At 47.0% G+C, this 17,375-nt stretch overlaps 1 protein-coding gene across 2 annotated transcripts; it reads right to left on the bottom strand.

Annotated features, from left to right (window-relative positions):
• Positions 1–493: 493 nt before the first annotated feature.
• Positions 494–10,802, bottom strand: LOC115073541 (methyltransferase-like protein 24). Of its 2 annotated transcripts, XM_029572054.1 has the most exons (6): positions 10,301–10,800; positions 9,296–9,595; positions 6,537–6,620; positions 4,814–4,959; positions 3,011–3,248; positions 494–1,445 (listed from the first exon to the last, which is right to left on the bottom strand). In XM_029572054.1, the coding sequence occupies exons 2-6, from the start codon at positions 9,560–9,562 to the stop codon at positions 1,128–1,130; spliced, it is 1,053 nt and encodes a 350-aa protein (XP_029427914.1). In that variant the 5' UTR covers positions 9,563–9,595; positions 10,301–10,800; the 3' UTR covers positions 494–1,127. The 2 variants fall into 2 exon arrangements, with proteins under 2 accessions (XP_029427914.1, XP_029427915.1); XM_029572055.1 differs by lacking the exon at positions 4,814–4,959 and having other exon boundaries at positions 6,556–6,620; positions 10,301–10,802.
• Between the last annotated feature and the right edge of the window lie 6,573 nt (positions 10,803–17,375).

Raw genomic sequence — 17,375 nt, 5'->3', positions numbered from 1 at the left:
GTGTGTGTGGGAGGGGCGCGTGTGTGCAAGGCTGAAGGTTTGCCAAGGGTACCTCATACCCTTCCCTGTCCATGGATTCTGGGATGGGGGTACTTGTCAGTTTTTTTAAAATATAGATTGCAGGAAGGAGCTGGGCTTTATTTGATGGGCCTGTGACAGACACATTGGGTGGGGGGCAGCACAGTAATTTTTTGCACAGGGCAGCAAAAAGGCTAGCATTGGCCCTGGCCAGATGGGAACCCTGATGTCATGTTTGTATCCTCTGCCCTGCACACATGGACTCCCTTAGGGGTTGTACAAAGTTTTAACTTGGAAAGTGTATGAGAAGATGGTTGCTCTAGCACCTCACAGACCTCAGAATAGATTTTATTTCTGTCGTAGGGGCCGCACCAAAGCTCTGTGGGTCAGATTCAAGGATTGGAGACAAAAAAAAAAAACAAAAACCTCTCAAAAACTCACAACAGCATCCAACCTACATAATTTATATTGTATGTATGTGGAATTCCTTTTGTATTTATTTGTACCATATTAAATGCTTGGTAATAGCAATGTGCAATTTCACCATTTGCAAAGGAAGAATTATGCAATAAATAAAACAATTAGTAATAATCCAGCACTAACCTTTTTGTATAATGTAAAAGCAGTACAAGCTTTACCCAGGACATACATTTGGCACCAGGTAAAAACTCACACCAAAATTAAAAATAAAAATTATGCCTGCTAAAAGCTGCACTAAAAGCTTTGCTGGGATCTCCTTAAATTCAGCCCTATGGTGACCTTTTAGGGAGACTTTATCCTATACTTGTCTTTCCCTCTGCAAACATGAGCTTTCTTTAGGAGGTTTAGCAATGTCTGAGGCAATGGATCGTCCACATGTTGAGGTACCATTAGCATATCCACAGAAAGCAATTCATTAAAAGTTCTCAGCTAACTAAAGGTATGGTCCCAGCCCATCTGTAGTGGTTTGGTCATGTGACCTGCACATGTGATGCAAGACTCAGATTTAAGGTGCAAATCTAGTAATGACAAACGGTCAACTTCTTTCTTGACCCCAAACCAGGTCCTAGCCATAACCTGAATCATCATTTGAGTAGTTATTATTTCATTACTTCCAAAAGGATTCCCTTTCAAAACATCCACATGGTGTTGACCCAACACAAGGTGTAGGTGCTGCTGGTGTTGAAGTGAGACCTGTGCAGAAATAGCCGTGGTTTGTGAATGTCCTGGTAGCTGTGGAAGAGCAGGAATCCCCTGGTTTCCAGTTCTCTCAGGAGGCTGTACCAATACCTTACCACAGTGGCGTCATTCCCAGCCACTTCAAAGCCAGGCCAGTGCAAGTGGATGGTCAGGATGAGCTGGTGCACGGCCTCCAGTGTCCCATCCAGCAGCACACTTTCCAGAATCTTCCACTCTGCACTGGCGAGGTCAGCTTCCAGCACATCAATCTGCTCCAAAGAAAGATGCATGAGAAAATCTCCATCCACTCGATAAAATCACAGAAGTGCTGTGCAGTCTTACATGTAATTAATTATTGTAACTGAAATACTAGTCTAGCAGAAGTCAAGCAAACTATGAAAAAGAAAAACAGGTACAGATGTCCATGTGACCAGTGTAGTTAGTCCTGGTTTTGTCCCACTGGATGTAAGTGCAAGTACATGTGTGCAATATGGGAAAACAAGAAACTTCCTCTGTCTGAACCTAGTGAAGTCACTGGTAATGCAATCAGTAGGCAAAGGAGTCCATTTATCCTATAAAATTAGAGGCAAATATAAGCCCATATTGACTCTAATTTACTAGGGCTTTTATTCCTGATTCTGTGTCTATGGAAAAAAAAGGTTTACTAAATATGACTCCACTGTGAGGAAGTCGACACACACATATGTGACATGACCAACCTCCCATTCTACATAACTGTATGAACATGCATTGATGTATGTGAAAGCCTCTACAATTGTAGAAGATCAGAAAAACACCTACACATGCAAGTGAAAACCTCCATTCTAGAATGGCCAAAAGCATGCACGCAACTCCCACAAATATGAGGGATGCCACACATTTATGGAAAAAAAGCACAGATGTTGGAACTGGAGTTGCTACAGCACCCTCTGAGGGTGAAGACTCAGTTTTACACATCCGCTCTGTAGAAATTGTTCTAACTCCTCCTGGCAAGGAGATATATATACGCGCCAATGAACTATAGGAGCTGGAACGATACGCCTTATCACGAAATGCTTCATTACAAGCAACAGTAAAACCTGCAGTGTTAGCAGAGCTCAGACGTCCCTGGCGACAGTGGGGAGGAGATTCTGAGCTGCACTCATAGTTGCATTTTCAGAATCAACATTTCCCACTCTGGTCCCAGCAACTCAGCTGCATATCAAAAAATCATCTGCTGGCTCAATGAAGGGATATAGATGTTGCCCTTGCATTTACCTGGGTAAACTGTGCCCTTTGAAAAGGACAGTGCCTGCAGTGCACATGCAGTTTAACATAGATGTGGCTTTCCATGGCATTCGTACTTTAAGCTGGAGTTTAAAAAGGCATTCCTGGGGTGGTGTTTAGCTCAGCAGAATGAAAACAACATGAATACTTAGCATTTTCAAGAGTTCACATGCTATTTCCCCCTGCTGCTCAAACAAATACAAGATGCAAAGCATGCAGGCACTTTTAGCACAAGGTGCATGCTTTATGCTAGCTAAGTTTTAAAAGGAACCTATCTGGGTGGCTACAAAGGTTGTGCAGTTAAAGTATTCATGTACTTGGCAGGCTATCTGTAAACCAGCCCCCTATGTGGCCCCATTCATCCAAGCATGACCCCAACATGCTTTTATCATGCAGCAATTTAAAGACATACATGCAGCTCATCTTGAGGTGGATGGCCCAGCAGAACATGTCTGCATGAAAGCTCTCAATGGGGTGCTTTGTCTGTGTAAGTGGCTACAACTAGTCCTTAGGCCGTCAATTGCCCACAGCCCAAGGCTCACGAGGAGATGGTTGGTGCATGTGTTACCTTTTTGTGCCCCAGCTCCTGCAGGATCTGCCGTAGCGTCTTCGAGGAGCTTCTTTGCCCCTGCAGGAAGGCAGTCAGTTGTTGCTCATGCCAGTCCAGCCACACCTGTGAGTGAAGCACCAGCCGCTGCCCTTCATGCCAGATATCAGCCTGCTTCTTGGGGGTCAGACCAAAGCTGTGCACTTCACATCCCACGTTGCTCATCACCTCCACAAAATCCAGTGCTCTCTTCACCACACTACAGAATGAAGGAGATGGGTCAAGGAGTGGAAGAGTGACCTAGAGGTTAGAGCAGTGGGTTGCATTCAAATCTCACTCTGCAAGTCACTTTACCCTCCATTGCCTCAGGTACAGATTGTGAGGCCCGTGGGGACAGGAAAATACCTACAATACCTGCATGTAATTGACTTTGAAGTGCCAAAAGGTGGAATATAATTCAAATAAATAACTAAGCAGACTGCAAAAGCTCCATGGCATTGCAGAAGAGCCGAGAAATGGTGTGAAGCAAGGCCATCCTGGAGGAGTTCATTTCAAAGCAGACAACGAGCCACTTTCCCTCAAACTGTGCAGATCACCAGCTCCAGGAACTCCCCAGGTCTTCCATGGCCCATAATGTCCCAGAACCGCTTCTGGGGAAGGGGTGGAAATTAGGTTTCAGCCTTCCTCATTTCCAGGTCATACTTAGGCACGGAAATGCATGCCACTAAGACCATAGTGCCAAAGGACTCACAATAACAAATGGATCATTTAACGAATGATTTGCAATCCCCCTTCTCTCCCCCCCCCCCCCCAAAAAAAAAGCCTCCCCCAGGGCATGGACCTCTCCCCCATTCTCTGCATTCACCTTTTTCCTCCATTTCCCTCTCCCTCCTCCCCACCCAGTAGCCAGTACCCCTCTCTACCCTCCCCCTCCCCTCTCCACATTATCCTTCTCAGTTACCATTTTGCTTTACTGGCAGTGATAATTTTCTATATAAAAAAGATACCGGGTTGTGTCCAGCTGCAGCTTTCACCTTCTATTTTTTTCCGCAGTGGGGAAAAGGAAGCGAGTGTTAAAAAAAAAAAGGTTCCAGCATAAAATCATCACCGATTACTGGTCTTTTTAGTTTTGCTGACTCAATCCCACCTACCCATGAGCCACTACTGGTGGAAGGGTGGTCCAGGTAAATTCAGGGGCATTGTCCAAGGTGGTAGCCAGGAGGTTCCTTCCTTCTTCCCCTTGTATCATAGCAACAAAAAGTGTCCCCTCCGCATGCCGGCGAGACCCTCCAGGGACAGAAATGCGCAGTAGTTAGATTCCACAGGACCCAGCTAATTTTTCAGCCAACCAAGGGATGGGGCTGGAGGAGTTTAGGGTTTAAATGGTCAAAATAAAGGGAGAAGAAAACATTTTTTCGCCTGGAGCAGGAGATCCAATGGATTTTCTGCCTATTTTGTGCAGAATAAAAGGAAGTGAGGCAGGCTCTGCCAAGAGCTCACTAAAGCCCCATGCTGCTTAGCCAGAAGAATGGAAAGACAGGCTCAGAAGGTGATTAAGGCTGAGTCACTGAAAACAGCTGCCAGGTGTGACTCTCCCTCCCTCGGCTACCTGTGACAGCCATGTCCCAAAAGGGCAGAAGGAGGAAAGGCAGGTGGGCAAATATAAGGCAAACCGGTGCCAGAACCCAGAGACAACCAGGAGTATGTGCTGTCAGATTAGCACTGGAGGTGCACAGGAAAGAACTCAATAAATCCCCCACATAAAGGAAAAGGCAAAATGGATGCCAGAGCTGCGTTCCTTTGCCAGGGGAGGTCAATTCTCACCTGAATGTGTACACAAGGCACTTCTCCTGCTGCTGCTTCAGGGCTAGGGTGGGCATGTGGTCCAAACACACTGCCCAGGGCCCTCCAGCTGGGTCATCCGGGTGGCCCCTCTGCAGGGCCTGGCTCAGAGCCACGGAGCAGCGCAGCTGGAGACAGAGAAAAGAAACAGCATGTCCAGACCTGGGCTGACACAGGAAGTTGTGTCTCTCTTTCTGTCTTCATTTTATACTCCATCCTTCTGAGACCCTCTTCTCCCAGAAGGACAAATGCTGGTTTTAAAGGAGTGATATCTCCCTTCTCCCTCCCGCAGTTCTGACCACTAACAGATGGTCTCTGAAAGGCCCATGCATCCCGTCTGTGTGAAACCTCCAGTGCAAGCCTGCCAGAGCTAAGAAGCCACAGTCTGCTTAGGCTGCCAAAAGACAAATTAAAAATAGTTTTCCAGTTCTGTTTAACAGCACTGCTGTGCGTCCCTGCGGGAACTTTGCTTTTGGCCAGTCCTGGTTTTGAACTGGCATCTCAGTGCATTGTGGTATTTGGTCCCTGATTCTACCTCGTGCAGCAATTCCGATCCTCAAGCTCCACAAGCTGGTCAGGTTTTCAGACTATCCAGAATGAATATGCATGAGATCTATTTACATGCAAGGGAGGCGGTGCATGCAAATACAATTTATGAATAGTCAGCATGGCTATCTTGAAAATCCAGCTGACTTGTGGCACTCAAGGACTGGAGATGCCAACCCCTGACCTAGTGAAATCAGCCTTGCATGCACCAGATTGCATCAGGTTGGCTGGAGAGAGCACTGCAGAAATCCAGGACTGGCCTTTCAAATCCCTCTCACGGAACCTGGAAGCTCTGAACTGTTAATCATTCCTGGAGTGATAAAGTGAAAGAGGTTATTGTCCCTTTAGCTCACAGCCCCATGACAAGATGTTGCTAGGGCTGCTCCACTCTGCAGAAAAGTAAGCTGCCCAGAACAGGAGGCGTCGGGATGTGATTTAAAAGCGAGACAGAAGCAGCTGTTACAGGGAATACTAAAAGCCCCTCAGAAGCTGAGGCCAGGTTCCCGGGCTGTGCTCCGGGTAATCCAAGGGAGCCCGTGACCTGCTCCCTTTAACCCTTTGTGGACTGTTTCATGCTGGAGGCTGTGGGTCACGTCTCTGCCTTTTGCCTTCCGGGACTCAGCTTTCAGCTTTGTGCTTTTTTTTCTCGTTACTGCTGGCTGTGGCTGCTCTCCCCTCTCATGCCAGCTTTGCAAGCCATTTTAAAGCTTCTAATGTGGTTTCTCGGAGTTTTCTAGGGTGGATGAACCAGTTCAGACTTGCTGAGTCTGATTTGATGTTTTACTTTGTTTTCTTCCTTTACATTAGATTGATCTGATGCTTCCAGTGCTCTGTTCTAAGTGCAAACCCACCTACTAGGGAGAAAACTGGAAGCCCAATGCATTCTGGGGGCTGTAGTGCCTGGTTTTCTTCGGCTGGATGTTAAGCACAGGAAATAGTCGGGGTTGCTAAACTGACTAACCCATTTCTTGCCCTGATTGGTGGGGACCCCTCGGGGGGGGGGGGGGGGGGTCTCCTCTCTCTCTCTCTCATCCTGTGCTGCTCCCATGAAGTTAGACAGAGCAGGGCTACACTTAGCAGCACACATGGAACAGAACTGCACTTCTGCACATGGATCCTTCCTTTTCAGAAGGTAGGGGTGGGGGAGAGGGGAGCCCACCTGGAGGGTGCTGATGTACCTGAGGAAACGCTGGGCCTCAGTGTGGAAGGACTCCCTCGGGCCTGCCCAGGGCTGTAAGTCCACCTGTGGAGAAAAACGTAATCAGTCCTGTGATCGGAAATCGGCGCAGCAACTCTGAAATACCGCGACAGGTGAAGCGGGAGGGCTGAGGTAGGAGCGGGGGCCGCCTTTAGAGCTTAGCACAGCTCGGGTTTCTGACGCAAAGCATGAAAGTTTTCCAGGTGGCTTGGGGAAACAGCTACAATGGGATACACGATTCTCTCTGACCTATGGCAGCAGATCTGGGCAGGACTGCATATAGTGGTGCCCTACGGGAGAAGCCTGTGATTAATCTACTTAACCGCTCACCCATTCTTTGTGAGACAAAAAGATACGATCTGCAGCCTTGCAAGAGAAAAGGGCGACGGACTGGGGTCTGTGGCATGGAAGCAGGGGTGAACCTGGGCGCCACAGCAGCCTGCCTTTTGGAGAGGGGCAGGGACAGACAGATGGACAGCTTGGAGAAGAGACGACTGAGGGGGGATATGATAGAGGTGTTTAAAATCATGACAGGTCTAGAACGGGTAGATGTGAATCGGTTATTTACTCTTTCGGATAGTAGAAAGACGAGGGGGCACTCCATGAAGTTAGCATGGGGCACATTTAAAACTAATCGGAGAAAGTTCTTTTTCACTCAGCGCACAATTAAACTCTGGAATTTGTTGCCAGAGGATGTGGTTCGTGCAGTTAGTATAGCTGTGTTTAAAAAAGGATTGGATAGGTTCTTGGAGGAGAAGTCCATTACCTGCTATTAAGTTCACTTAGAGAATAGCCACTGCCATTAGCAATGGTTACATGGAATAGACTTAGTTTTTGGGTACTTGCCAGGTTCTTATGGCCTGGATTGGCCACTGTTGGAAACAGGATGCTGGGCTTGATGGACCCTTGGTCTGACCCAGTATGGCATTTTCTTATGTTCTTATGACAGACCCAGGGCTGGCCTACTGGATGGAGACAGCTGCCCGGCATGTAGGAGGAACTGGCAGCCAGTTCTCCCTATGAAAGACAAGCCAGAATAAGGGTAGGCCCCCTAATCTCTTCCCGTAGGAATGTGCAGGGAGGGGAAGGAAGCCACTGAGCCCAGCACCGGCAGGAATTTGGAGCCCAGCAGGGTGTCAGAAACATTTCTTCTCAGCACAGTATCGGGCCCAGTGTGATCCACCTTCTCCAGGGACATTACTTACCTCCGAGGGAGAGATCAGCACGGTGGGAGGGGGGGGGGGGTTAACATATACAAGACTGGCATGATTTGTAATCCTGTGGTTATTCCTAGACTGCCAGGCGCTGTGCAAGCATAGGCGGCTAGGTCTGAGCACAGAGAGATGCCAATGAAGTTATCCGATCCGGAAGGTGATATAAGGAGAGAGAGCGAGCAGGAGGCTGGGTTCAGCTTCTCTGAGCACGTAAAGGAGATCAGGAAGGAGGCAGGCAGGCCATGGGGTTATCAAATATATTTATGCCTGCTTCGGGTTCCGACAAAGCTGCGGTGTGCTTGTTTGATCCTTTAGAAAAGTGGAGAGCACATGTTAGCAGTTGAAAGACAATTAAGCCGTTCAGTGAGTCAGTGAGCAGCCACATTTACAATATATATATATCTATATGTATATACATATATATATAAAATGAATAAGTGGGGAACCTGTGAAAATTCTGATAAGTGATTTTTTTTAAATAAAATGTCATCCACGTAGACATTTTTTTTTATCTCCTGGGGAAGGGGGGGGGGGGGGGGAGCTAATCTCGTCTCAGGGAGAAAGGGAGCCGCCGACCCGTACCCACTATCGCTCCTTCCCCGTGGTCCATTCCGACCACAGGTCACGGCCAGGGCGGCCACATTCAGAGCAGCTGCATAGCAGGGAAAGGGTGTGCGAAATGTCGGTTTGGTTGCCCTCATTTTGGCAAAACGAAAGGAAAGTTTTCCCTTGCACAGCCCTAGACTGCACAGATCTTTTTTGTCTTCCTTGCACGTATGGGGAAAAAAAAAAAAAAAGCACGATGTGTTTTACAAAACTGCTGTCTTTGCCCCTTCAAAAGATACCTCGGTTCTGCGGGTAGGGCAGGGTAAGTTCTGCACTGGGAGATTGTGGTACGGCCAGGATAGACCTCTCCACCCCTGGGACACCGAATGCCCCCGAATCTCTGCTTATTACAACCTGGAGGAGTCTATAATTAAAGCTGGAGATAAACAGAGGCCGTCTCAGAGCGCTGCCTGCATTCGGGATTAGCACCAGGCCAGGACTCCCCCAGGCTAGCCCTGACCCTCACCCATCCTGCCCTGGGTTTGGCAGCAGAAAGAAGAGCCGCTTGTCTGTGTCTGGGGGCTGTTTGCAGAAGTGTGGAATTAATTCAGTGAGAAGACACGGGTGCCGGGAAGAGTTACAGATCCATTAAATATTTAACACTTGACCATTTAGAAAAAAAAAAACAAACCAGCAACATTCAATAAATAATGTTTTCTATAGGCATAGAATGGGGGAAAGGCCCTCTCTGAATAAGGTCCTGCAAAGTGACATGGCAGGAGGGAGCGAAGGAGAAGATTGGGAGAGACAGGAGAAACAAAGCTAAAGGCAGAAGAAAGGAAAAGGCAACATAAAAGCCTTAAAGATTCAGAGGCAGAGGAGAAAACGTGCTCCAGGAGAAAAGATTTCCCTCAAAACCTGGGCCTTGAGAGTTTCTGCTCCTTCCCCCTTCTCACTCACCTGACTGTGGGGGACAGGCTCATTTTCATCCTGATAGTGCTGGCTGGGGCTGGCTCCTGGTCCTGGATGCTCCTCGGCTAGTCCTTCTGGTGCTTGGTGCCCCTGATGGATAGTGAGAATGGTGTAGGAGGGAGACTGGTCCCTGAGGTTCTCTGTGGGTCGGGACACTGTACTGGGATTCAGTAGGAAGTGGAGTAGGGTCAGAGCCCAGCAGCTAAGAAGCAGCAGCCCGACAGAAGCCCGGGATGTCAAGCTCCGCCAACCCATAGTAACCAGGGATTTGTGCTTCTTACAGCCCTCCTAATACACAGAAAGAAACGCAGAGAAACAGGGCATCTACACTGTCAACTTTTAATATCCCCTTATACATGCACCAACACTGCATCCCCTAATGGTCCCCTGCTACATGCACAGTCCCTCACAGTCTCCTTACATAAACACACAGCCAACTCCTAATAGATTTCTACACACACACAAACACACACACACACTGCCAGTCTCTCACAGTCCTCACACACAGATACACACACACACTGCCAGTGTCTCACAGTCCTCACACACAGATACACACACACACTGCCAGTGTCTCACAGTCCTGACACTCAGATACACACACACACTGCCAGTCTCTCACAGTCCTCACACACAGATACACACACACACTGCCAGCCTCTCACAGTCCTGACACACAGATACACATACACTGCCAGTCTCTCACAGTCCTGACACACAGATACACACACACACTGCCAGTCTCTCACAGTCTTCACACACAGATACACACACACACTGCCAGCCTCTCACAGTCCTGACACACAGATATGCACACACACACTGCCAGACTCTCACAGTTCTCACACACCCACACACACACTGCCAGCCTCTCACAGTCCTGACATACTCAGTGGTGAGCAAAAGATCACTAGGCAGCTTTAAACCTAAAGTTATCCAATCCCCATTCCTGAAAGGGGAAGACAGAGGTCCTTAATATAATAGATACCTTACCTTGTGGCGGTCTCTCTGGGCTCATCTTTCTCTCTTGGGGAAGAGCTCTGCAGCATTCCTTCTTTAAGACTCCAGCTGGGACAGCTCCCTGGCTGCGCACACCCCCACTTCCCTCAGCCACTCCCATGAGTTTGTGCTGATTAAATTCCAACCTCTCTCCCCCTCAACAGACTCACTTCTCGTTTGTCTTTAGCCCTGTCATGTATACCAAGTCAAATTACTTCTCTCTCTTCCCTTTCTTTAAAAAACAAAACAAAACAAAGCAGCAGCATCTGCTACAGGAAACAGATTAGTCCTGCCTTGCCCTGCCCTTCTCAGACCAGCCCAAGCAGCTACATAGGACCAGCCAGGGCAGAAAATGGCAGGAAGCAGAGACCAAATGCTTTAGAGAAGATGAAAATCAGATGTTTGCCTTCACTCCTAAAACCGAATGCTAATTATACCTTACAATGCAACACCTTTCACCAAAATGCTTACCAGACAAACACACAGTTATGTTTGTAAAGTAAGAAGGTAGAAACAAGAAGATCCATTGTAGCTGTTGGTTAATATAAGTTAATAGCTAAGTTATTAATGACAAAACTGTGGCTTGGCTTAAATACTTCACAGCAGAAGAAAGGAGCATGGCTGAGCAGATGGAGATATATACGGTAATGTCTAGAAATGCTTGTTTTACAAAGCTAATCATTCTTGCCAATTTCTCTTTTCAAAAAATATAACATTAAAAAGTCCCTATAAACCCTAAAGCTAGAATATTTTAGTTTATACTAGGAATATGATTCAGGGACTGCAATACTAGAGGGGAAATATACATTTAAATATCAATAAGGTATAAATAATGCACAAGAGGCAAAGGAAAGTTCTAGATCATGAGAGGATGCTGAAAGGAAGAAAGATGAGGAAGTAACATTAGGAATATTTCTTCACAGAGCATGTGCTGGATGCAAGGGGAGAGCCTCACGGGAGGTGATAGAGGCAAAAATAATACGGGGAAAAAAATAAAAAATGCTAGGAAAAAAAAGCCCAGAGGAGCCTTAGCAGCTGGGAAGTGAAGGTGAAGCTGAGGAGGAAAAGAAGGTGGATGGATTAGTTGGGCCTTGTAGTCTTTGCTATTAGAGTCTCTTATGTCAGTTTTCCAAAGGTTTAGCCAGCTGACTTCAGGAGTTAAAAAGTTATCCATTTTATTAACTGCCTCCCCGGTCCATACAGACTGCCCAAAGCAGTGCACAATAAGAAAATGTCACAATAATAAAACAATGCACATAAACAATACTATTTTAATATAGAGAACACCAGCAAACCATAAACTCAACATCACTAATACAGAATAATAAGGAAATCCCAGCCTGCTATGATTCAGCCCTCAGAGTCCTCCCACTGATCCCAGCTGAGTAGGGAGCAGTCAACCTTTAGCCTCTCCTGCCTAATCCCTAATGCCCGCAAGTCCCATAATGCTGGGGCCATTATAGAGAAAATCCTTTCATCTTTAATAACCTTAAAGGGTGAGATTTCTAACAACTCTCCCTAGCTGGAACAGAAACCCCCATTTCCCCATGAAAACTCCCAAATCCAAAGATAACATTTTAAAATGAGTCTGGCAAAACCAATACAGCTTTGGAGCTATAGCACAAACTAGACCTGCTGCTGCATTTTGGATTACTTTCAGCCTATGCATGACTCTCACAGAGGGACCCACTCATAGGCTGTAGCAAAAGTGTAATTGTGAAACCCCATATTGTCTGTACCATGTTCTTAGCAGATATCACATGCAAATACAGACGCAGTCTTCTTCATCAATCTTATCTTAATGAACGCAATCCACACAACATATAATGCTTTTCAAGATTCAACTGAGCATCCGTAATCACACCTGAAGTCCTTTGGTATAAGACTGACTTTATAACATCACAAATAATGCAGGGACAGAGATAGGAAACATCTCAGTTCTCCCACCCCAACCACCAAAACCTCACTTTTTTGCATATTTAAAATCAGCTTATTTTCCAAATTTGATTGGCAAAATAAAATGGGAAAGCTCTGAGGGTGTCCGCAGGGTGGGCTTAGCCAGAAGGCACTGATTTGAGCACGGAGCAGATACGTTTAGCCAGGCAACACCAGCGCACAAAAAGGCTGGCCTAAATCTAGCCAGTCACATTTTCAGCCAGAAACCTAGCAGGTTAGGTTTGGCTGAAAAAAAAAAAATCCCTAAAGATAAGCGGCTAAAATGAATCAGTTCTCTCTGCCAGTCAGCAGCTTTTTGAAATCTGATCTTATTTAGCGGCAGCTAATGTCTTTTCTGACCCAGCATGCACTGGCTTTCAGGGGCTGAAAGGGTTGTGATGGGGTCACGGCTCAAGGAAAACGCTAGGTCAGATGGTACATTGCATTGGTACTAAGAGCAACAAACAGCACCCTGCCTTCTTTTTCCAACAGTCAATTGCAATGTCTGCAATTTATGACCAAGGTCCTCTTACAGAAATAAGAGAGTACCACACAAAGGATGATGGCAGTGTCTGAAAGGTTAATGCCTTCTGCCTTCATCGGGATCTATAATGCTGCTAAGACAGACTCTTGCATGCAAAGCACTACATATAGTGCTGCGATAGTACAGGGCAGCGTACAACATGCACGTAGCAAAGTAAAGCTGGTGCCTGAACGAACTTTTAGATGAGGGAGCAGATTTAAGGAACAGGCAGAAGTCCCACATCACGCTTTGTGCATCTGTTTGCAGGAATAATTTTATTTTGTGGCAAAAGAGTTTTTGACTTATGCCAAATCTAAGCCTTGGCCAGAAACAAGTTTTAATTTAAAAATGTTCAGGTTAGATCAGCAGGTCCATTTTTTCATTCCATTTTCTAATGCACTTTAATTTTAAAGAAGATCTATGTTCAGGGATATTCCATTTTTAAAAAAAAAAAAAGGCCTTCTCTGGCTCAGTTCTGTTGGAGCAGATATTTCAGTGAGATGCAAGCTCTGGGCAATCAGGGTTTGGCCAATGTTTTGCATTTTCAGCCTAACGGTATGATTTGATATCTCCATAAACAAACCAATTCATATTTTTTGTGGTCCAGGAGTTTCCTCCTGCTCCTCTGGGCTTCCAGCTCAGTCAGAACCAGGGCTGGGGTCTGGCCCCAGGAGCCTGGGGATTTTTCCAGTCACTGTGGTGACAGTCCTTGGCTGGGGGAGGGGGAGTGGGGAGTGCCCCAGGGCTGCTTCCCGGATCTTGCAGTCATGGGCCCTAAATCTGGCTACTAGGTTGTCACCATCCCAAGGCTTGTGAATAGCACTTCTGCAGCATCCCCAGCTCTAGCTGACCAGGGGAACAGAAAACCTACAATGAAGTCAAACCCAGGTCTTCCACAGGATAGTGCACAACACCTGCCACGGAGCCACCAGGCCAACCCTACCAATGACTTTTTAACATTTTGTTTTACCTTTCACCATGAAGACATCTCAGAAGGAGGATGAGTCATACACCATGTACCTTAGCAATTGTATGTATTTACTTTTAGAAAAAAAAATGCTAACCCCCCTAGATTTCTGTCAGGGAACCCTTTGGCTGAGCCATTGGCAACCTCCACGGAAAGGGATCCCCGAGGCTCACCTTTATGGTAAACAAGGCAAAAACAAGGTGAGTAAAGTCCGGAATCACAGAATCCAAGAAGAATTGCAGGGTCCAAGAAACAACGTCTTGTGCAGGACTCCAGGAAGGCAGCACAACAGAGCAATCACACTAATCACCAACAATCAGTGAACCAGCAGGGCTCACACCACCCCAAACAGAGGAAGGAATACCCTTGTGCAGGACTCCAGGAAGGCAGCACAACAGAGCAATCACACTAATCACCAACAATCAGTGAACCAGCAGGGCACACACCCCAAACAGAGGAAGGAATACCCTAACCAAGAAGTGCTGGCCCCTACTGGGCCAATCAGAGCACAGATCAACAACAACAACAACCGGGCTGCAGAGGAATCCTCAGGAAGGCCCAGAGCATCTCCTGGGAACCTGGCCCCTCAAAACCCATGGAGCACACTTAGTCAAGATGAGCCTGTGCCTGACAGTTTCATTAGATTGTAAGCTAGGAAGTGGAGATAAACCAAAGTAATGCATTACTGGTCGGCATTTCAATCACTTTTTGGAGTCCAGCAGATGTGTCAGAAAGAAACAAAGCTAAATCCAGGAAGAGACGGTAGGTAGTGCTGAACTTCTCAGCTTTGATGTGTGTGTGTGGGGGGGGGGTCTTCACCTCTTGTTGAGGCATTTCATAGCTTCATTTACATGTCACAGAGGCAGTACAGACTTGAAGGACAGACAGACATTTACTTTCATTGTGTATTTGGAACGTTTCGCCCAGACAAGAAATAACTTGCCAACTAGGTCAAACTCATGAAGAACATTTTGAACCAATCCTAAATTGTGTTGCTTTAAAAAAAAAAAAAATTCCCTCTTTAACTTTTTATATTAACGAAATCAGAGGAATCCCAGAATATTAAGAGAATGACACTTTGAAAAAGAAGTGGCTCAAATTTTCACTCATGAAATAGAATTACTTGGAGACTCTAAAGGCAGCCTCAGCATCACTACACAGTTGGCAAAATTATGATAAAGTTGTTAAAACTAATTCCATTGTAAAGAATAGGTATAGAGGTTTTTAACTAGTAGAATAACTATTTACTTTAAATCTGATGGCTAAGAGTCTAAAAATAGACATCAGATGACAGAAACTATTTTTTGCATCATGTGGCGTAGGGATATTGGCAATGTGTCTGTGATGAGGTTAAAGCATGTACCGCAGCATGTCAACATGCAACCACACAATGCCGCTGGATCAGTCCCACAGCTCAGTTTCTGTTTATCATTCTTGAAGCCTTTTAAAGGGTAGAGGAATAGCCTAGTGGTTAGAACAGTTAGAGCAGCTAGAGTTTAAATCCTACTGCTGCTCCTTGTGACCTTGGGCAAGTCACTCCTTTCACCCTCCATGGCCTCAGGTACAAATCTAGGTTGTAAGCCCTCTGGGGACAAGGTAATACCTACAGCACCTGAATGTAATCTCCATTGAAGCATCTGAAAAAGCAGAATATTAAATAAGTATTTATTAACTGAGGCTAACAAAGTGATTTAAAGCAGAAAACTTACAGGCCGATACAGTACCGACGCATAAAAAAAAAAAGTGCGACAGTGCTGGGCACCCGCGCGTTTGACGCGCGCACATTTTGGTTCGCAAGCCGCTCGATTCAGTATTCAAATTAGATGCAAATCCGAGCAGCAGCAAAGGAGTGTCAAAAGCGCGCCTATGAAGCGATAGGCGTTCGCAATCCATTTTACTGTATAGAGCGGTATACAGCGCCTATACAGTATCCAGGGTGCACTGGCGCCATACCTGTCATTTCAAATGTCATTTCAGCAGGTAAGTGGATAGTTCTTTTCTACAGACCCTGCTTGGACACTGAGGCCGCTGCCCTGAGCATCTGGATGTCCTTGATCGGAGGCCACCCCCTACCTTTCACGTCCGGGCGCTTAAGGATGTGCAAAGACTTCTGGGCGTCTGTGAAGGTTGGGGCCTCCGAGTATGGACGCCTGGAAAGAGACGGGAACGCTGCCTTCCAACATCCATGGTCGCTGCCTTGAGCACCTGCCAGGACGTCCAAGCTATGCGTTCTTATCTAAGCTTTTACTACAAGCAGCAGCCTCAGGCATGCCTAATTCTAGATGCCGGAGGAAGGCGTCCGTATAGGTGTCTACTGCCCCCCCCCCCGGAGCCTCAGGATGCCTAGCAGATGCCAGAAGGTCTGGCGCGGCTTCCATCTCTCCAGCGTCTGTAGAGGCGTCAATGTCTCCACTGGACCCCCCCTCCCCCGGAGACTCAGGCACCTAGTAGACGCCGGAGGAAGGCCTGGCGCGGCTCCCATCTCTCCGGCGTCCGTAGTGGCATCTATGTCTCCGCTGGACCCCCGGAGACTCAGGCACCTAGTAGACGCCGGAGGAAGGCCTGGCGCGGCTCCCATCTCTCCGGTGTCCGTAGAGGCGTCCATGTCTCTGCTGGACCCCCGGAGCCTCAGGATGCCTTGTAGATGCCGGAGGAAGGCCTGGCGCGGCTCCCATCTCTCCGGCATCCGTAGAGGCGTCCATGTCTCCGCTGGACCCTCGGAGCCTCAGAGACGCCCAGAGATGGATGGTACCGTTGAACACATACCTCCTCCGGTCTTGCTGCAGGGTTCTCCTGTTGGCTGGGTTCGCTGGGTTCTCCTTGCTGCTGGGCTCCAATGTTGGCCTCTCCAATCTGCCTTCTAGAATTCGCTTGCCGAGCATTTCTCATTCTGCTTCTCAACCGAATGAAAAAGATCGCCAGAGCCAATATATGCATGTTGTCCATGACGCTGTCTGGTCCAAAGCTAACTGAACACCACACTAACGCCAGGGTCAGGGTAGGCGGTAAATATGGAGGTTAAAGACGCGGTAAATAAGCTGGTTAAAGACGCGATAATTTGGGCGCGCGTTACTGTATCGGGGGGAATAGCTAATCCGATCATTAAAATACCATATACATGCGGCAGGCGGAAATGGATACGCGTCTTTTTCGGCACGCGCTAAGGACACGTAAAAGCCGATACTGAATCGCGCGTCCGTCTTACGCGCTCAAAACATGCGTCTAAAGTGGGTTAAAAACCGCGCAACCACGGCCACACTTTACTGTATCGGCCCGTTATTTGTACATAATTCAGAGGGTTCTGTAAAAGCTCCCCTTTTATAGTCTGATTCATATTATATTCCTAAAGAGTCAATATTGCTTAAGGTCTTTGAAAATTCCTCTGACTTAGACACTCCCGTGATTATGAAGTTAAACAAAGCAGAGTACTGCTGTACTGCTATACTGGGCCTCCTTATAGCCCTGTGGGGATATAAAGTCTGAATATAGCAAGGTCAGCTGAGGAGTAACCGTTCAGGCATCACACTGATACACCTAAAGGGCCAACACAGCACAAACTATTGAAAAGTGGATGTTAATCAGAACCCCCAAGCAGGTGCCACACCCATACATGGAAAGCATGAATATAACATGAAGGCGAGAAA

The sequence above is a fragment of the Rhinatrema bivittatum genome, chromosome 11, assembly GCF_901001135.1.
Source record: "Rhinatrema bivittatum chromosome 11, aRhiBiv1.1, whole genome shotgun sequence".
Classification (NCBI taxonomy): Eukaryota; Metazoa; Chordata; class Amphibia; order Gymnophiona; family Rhinatrematidae; genus Rhinatrema; species Rhinatrema bivittatum.
The sequence above is the reverse complement of the archived record's forward strand: the minus strand, read 5'-3'. Positions and strand labels throughout refer to the sequence as shown.

Bases quoted from the DNA above. Each gene is read 5' to 3' on its own strand.
- LOC115073541 (XM_029572054.1), bottom strand. From the start codon at position 9,562: ATGGGTTGGCGGAGCTTGACATCCCGGGCTTCTGTCGGGCTGCTGCTT. The intron at 3,249-4,813 runs GTGAGAATTGAC...TTCATTCTGTAG, and splicing joins TGCCTTGTGTACACATTCAG to TGTGGTGAAGAGAGCACTGG. The intron at 1,446-3,010 runs GTAACACATGCA...TCTTTGGAGCAG, and splicing joins AGGAGCTGGGGCACAAAAAG to ATTGATGTGCTGGAAGCTGA.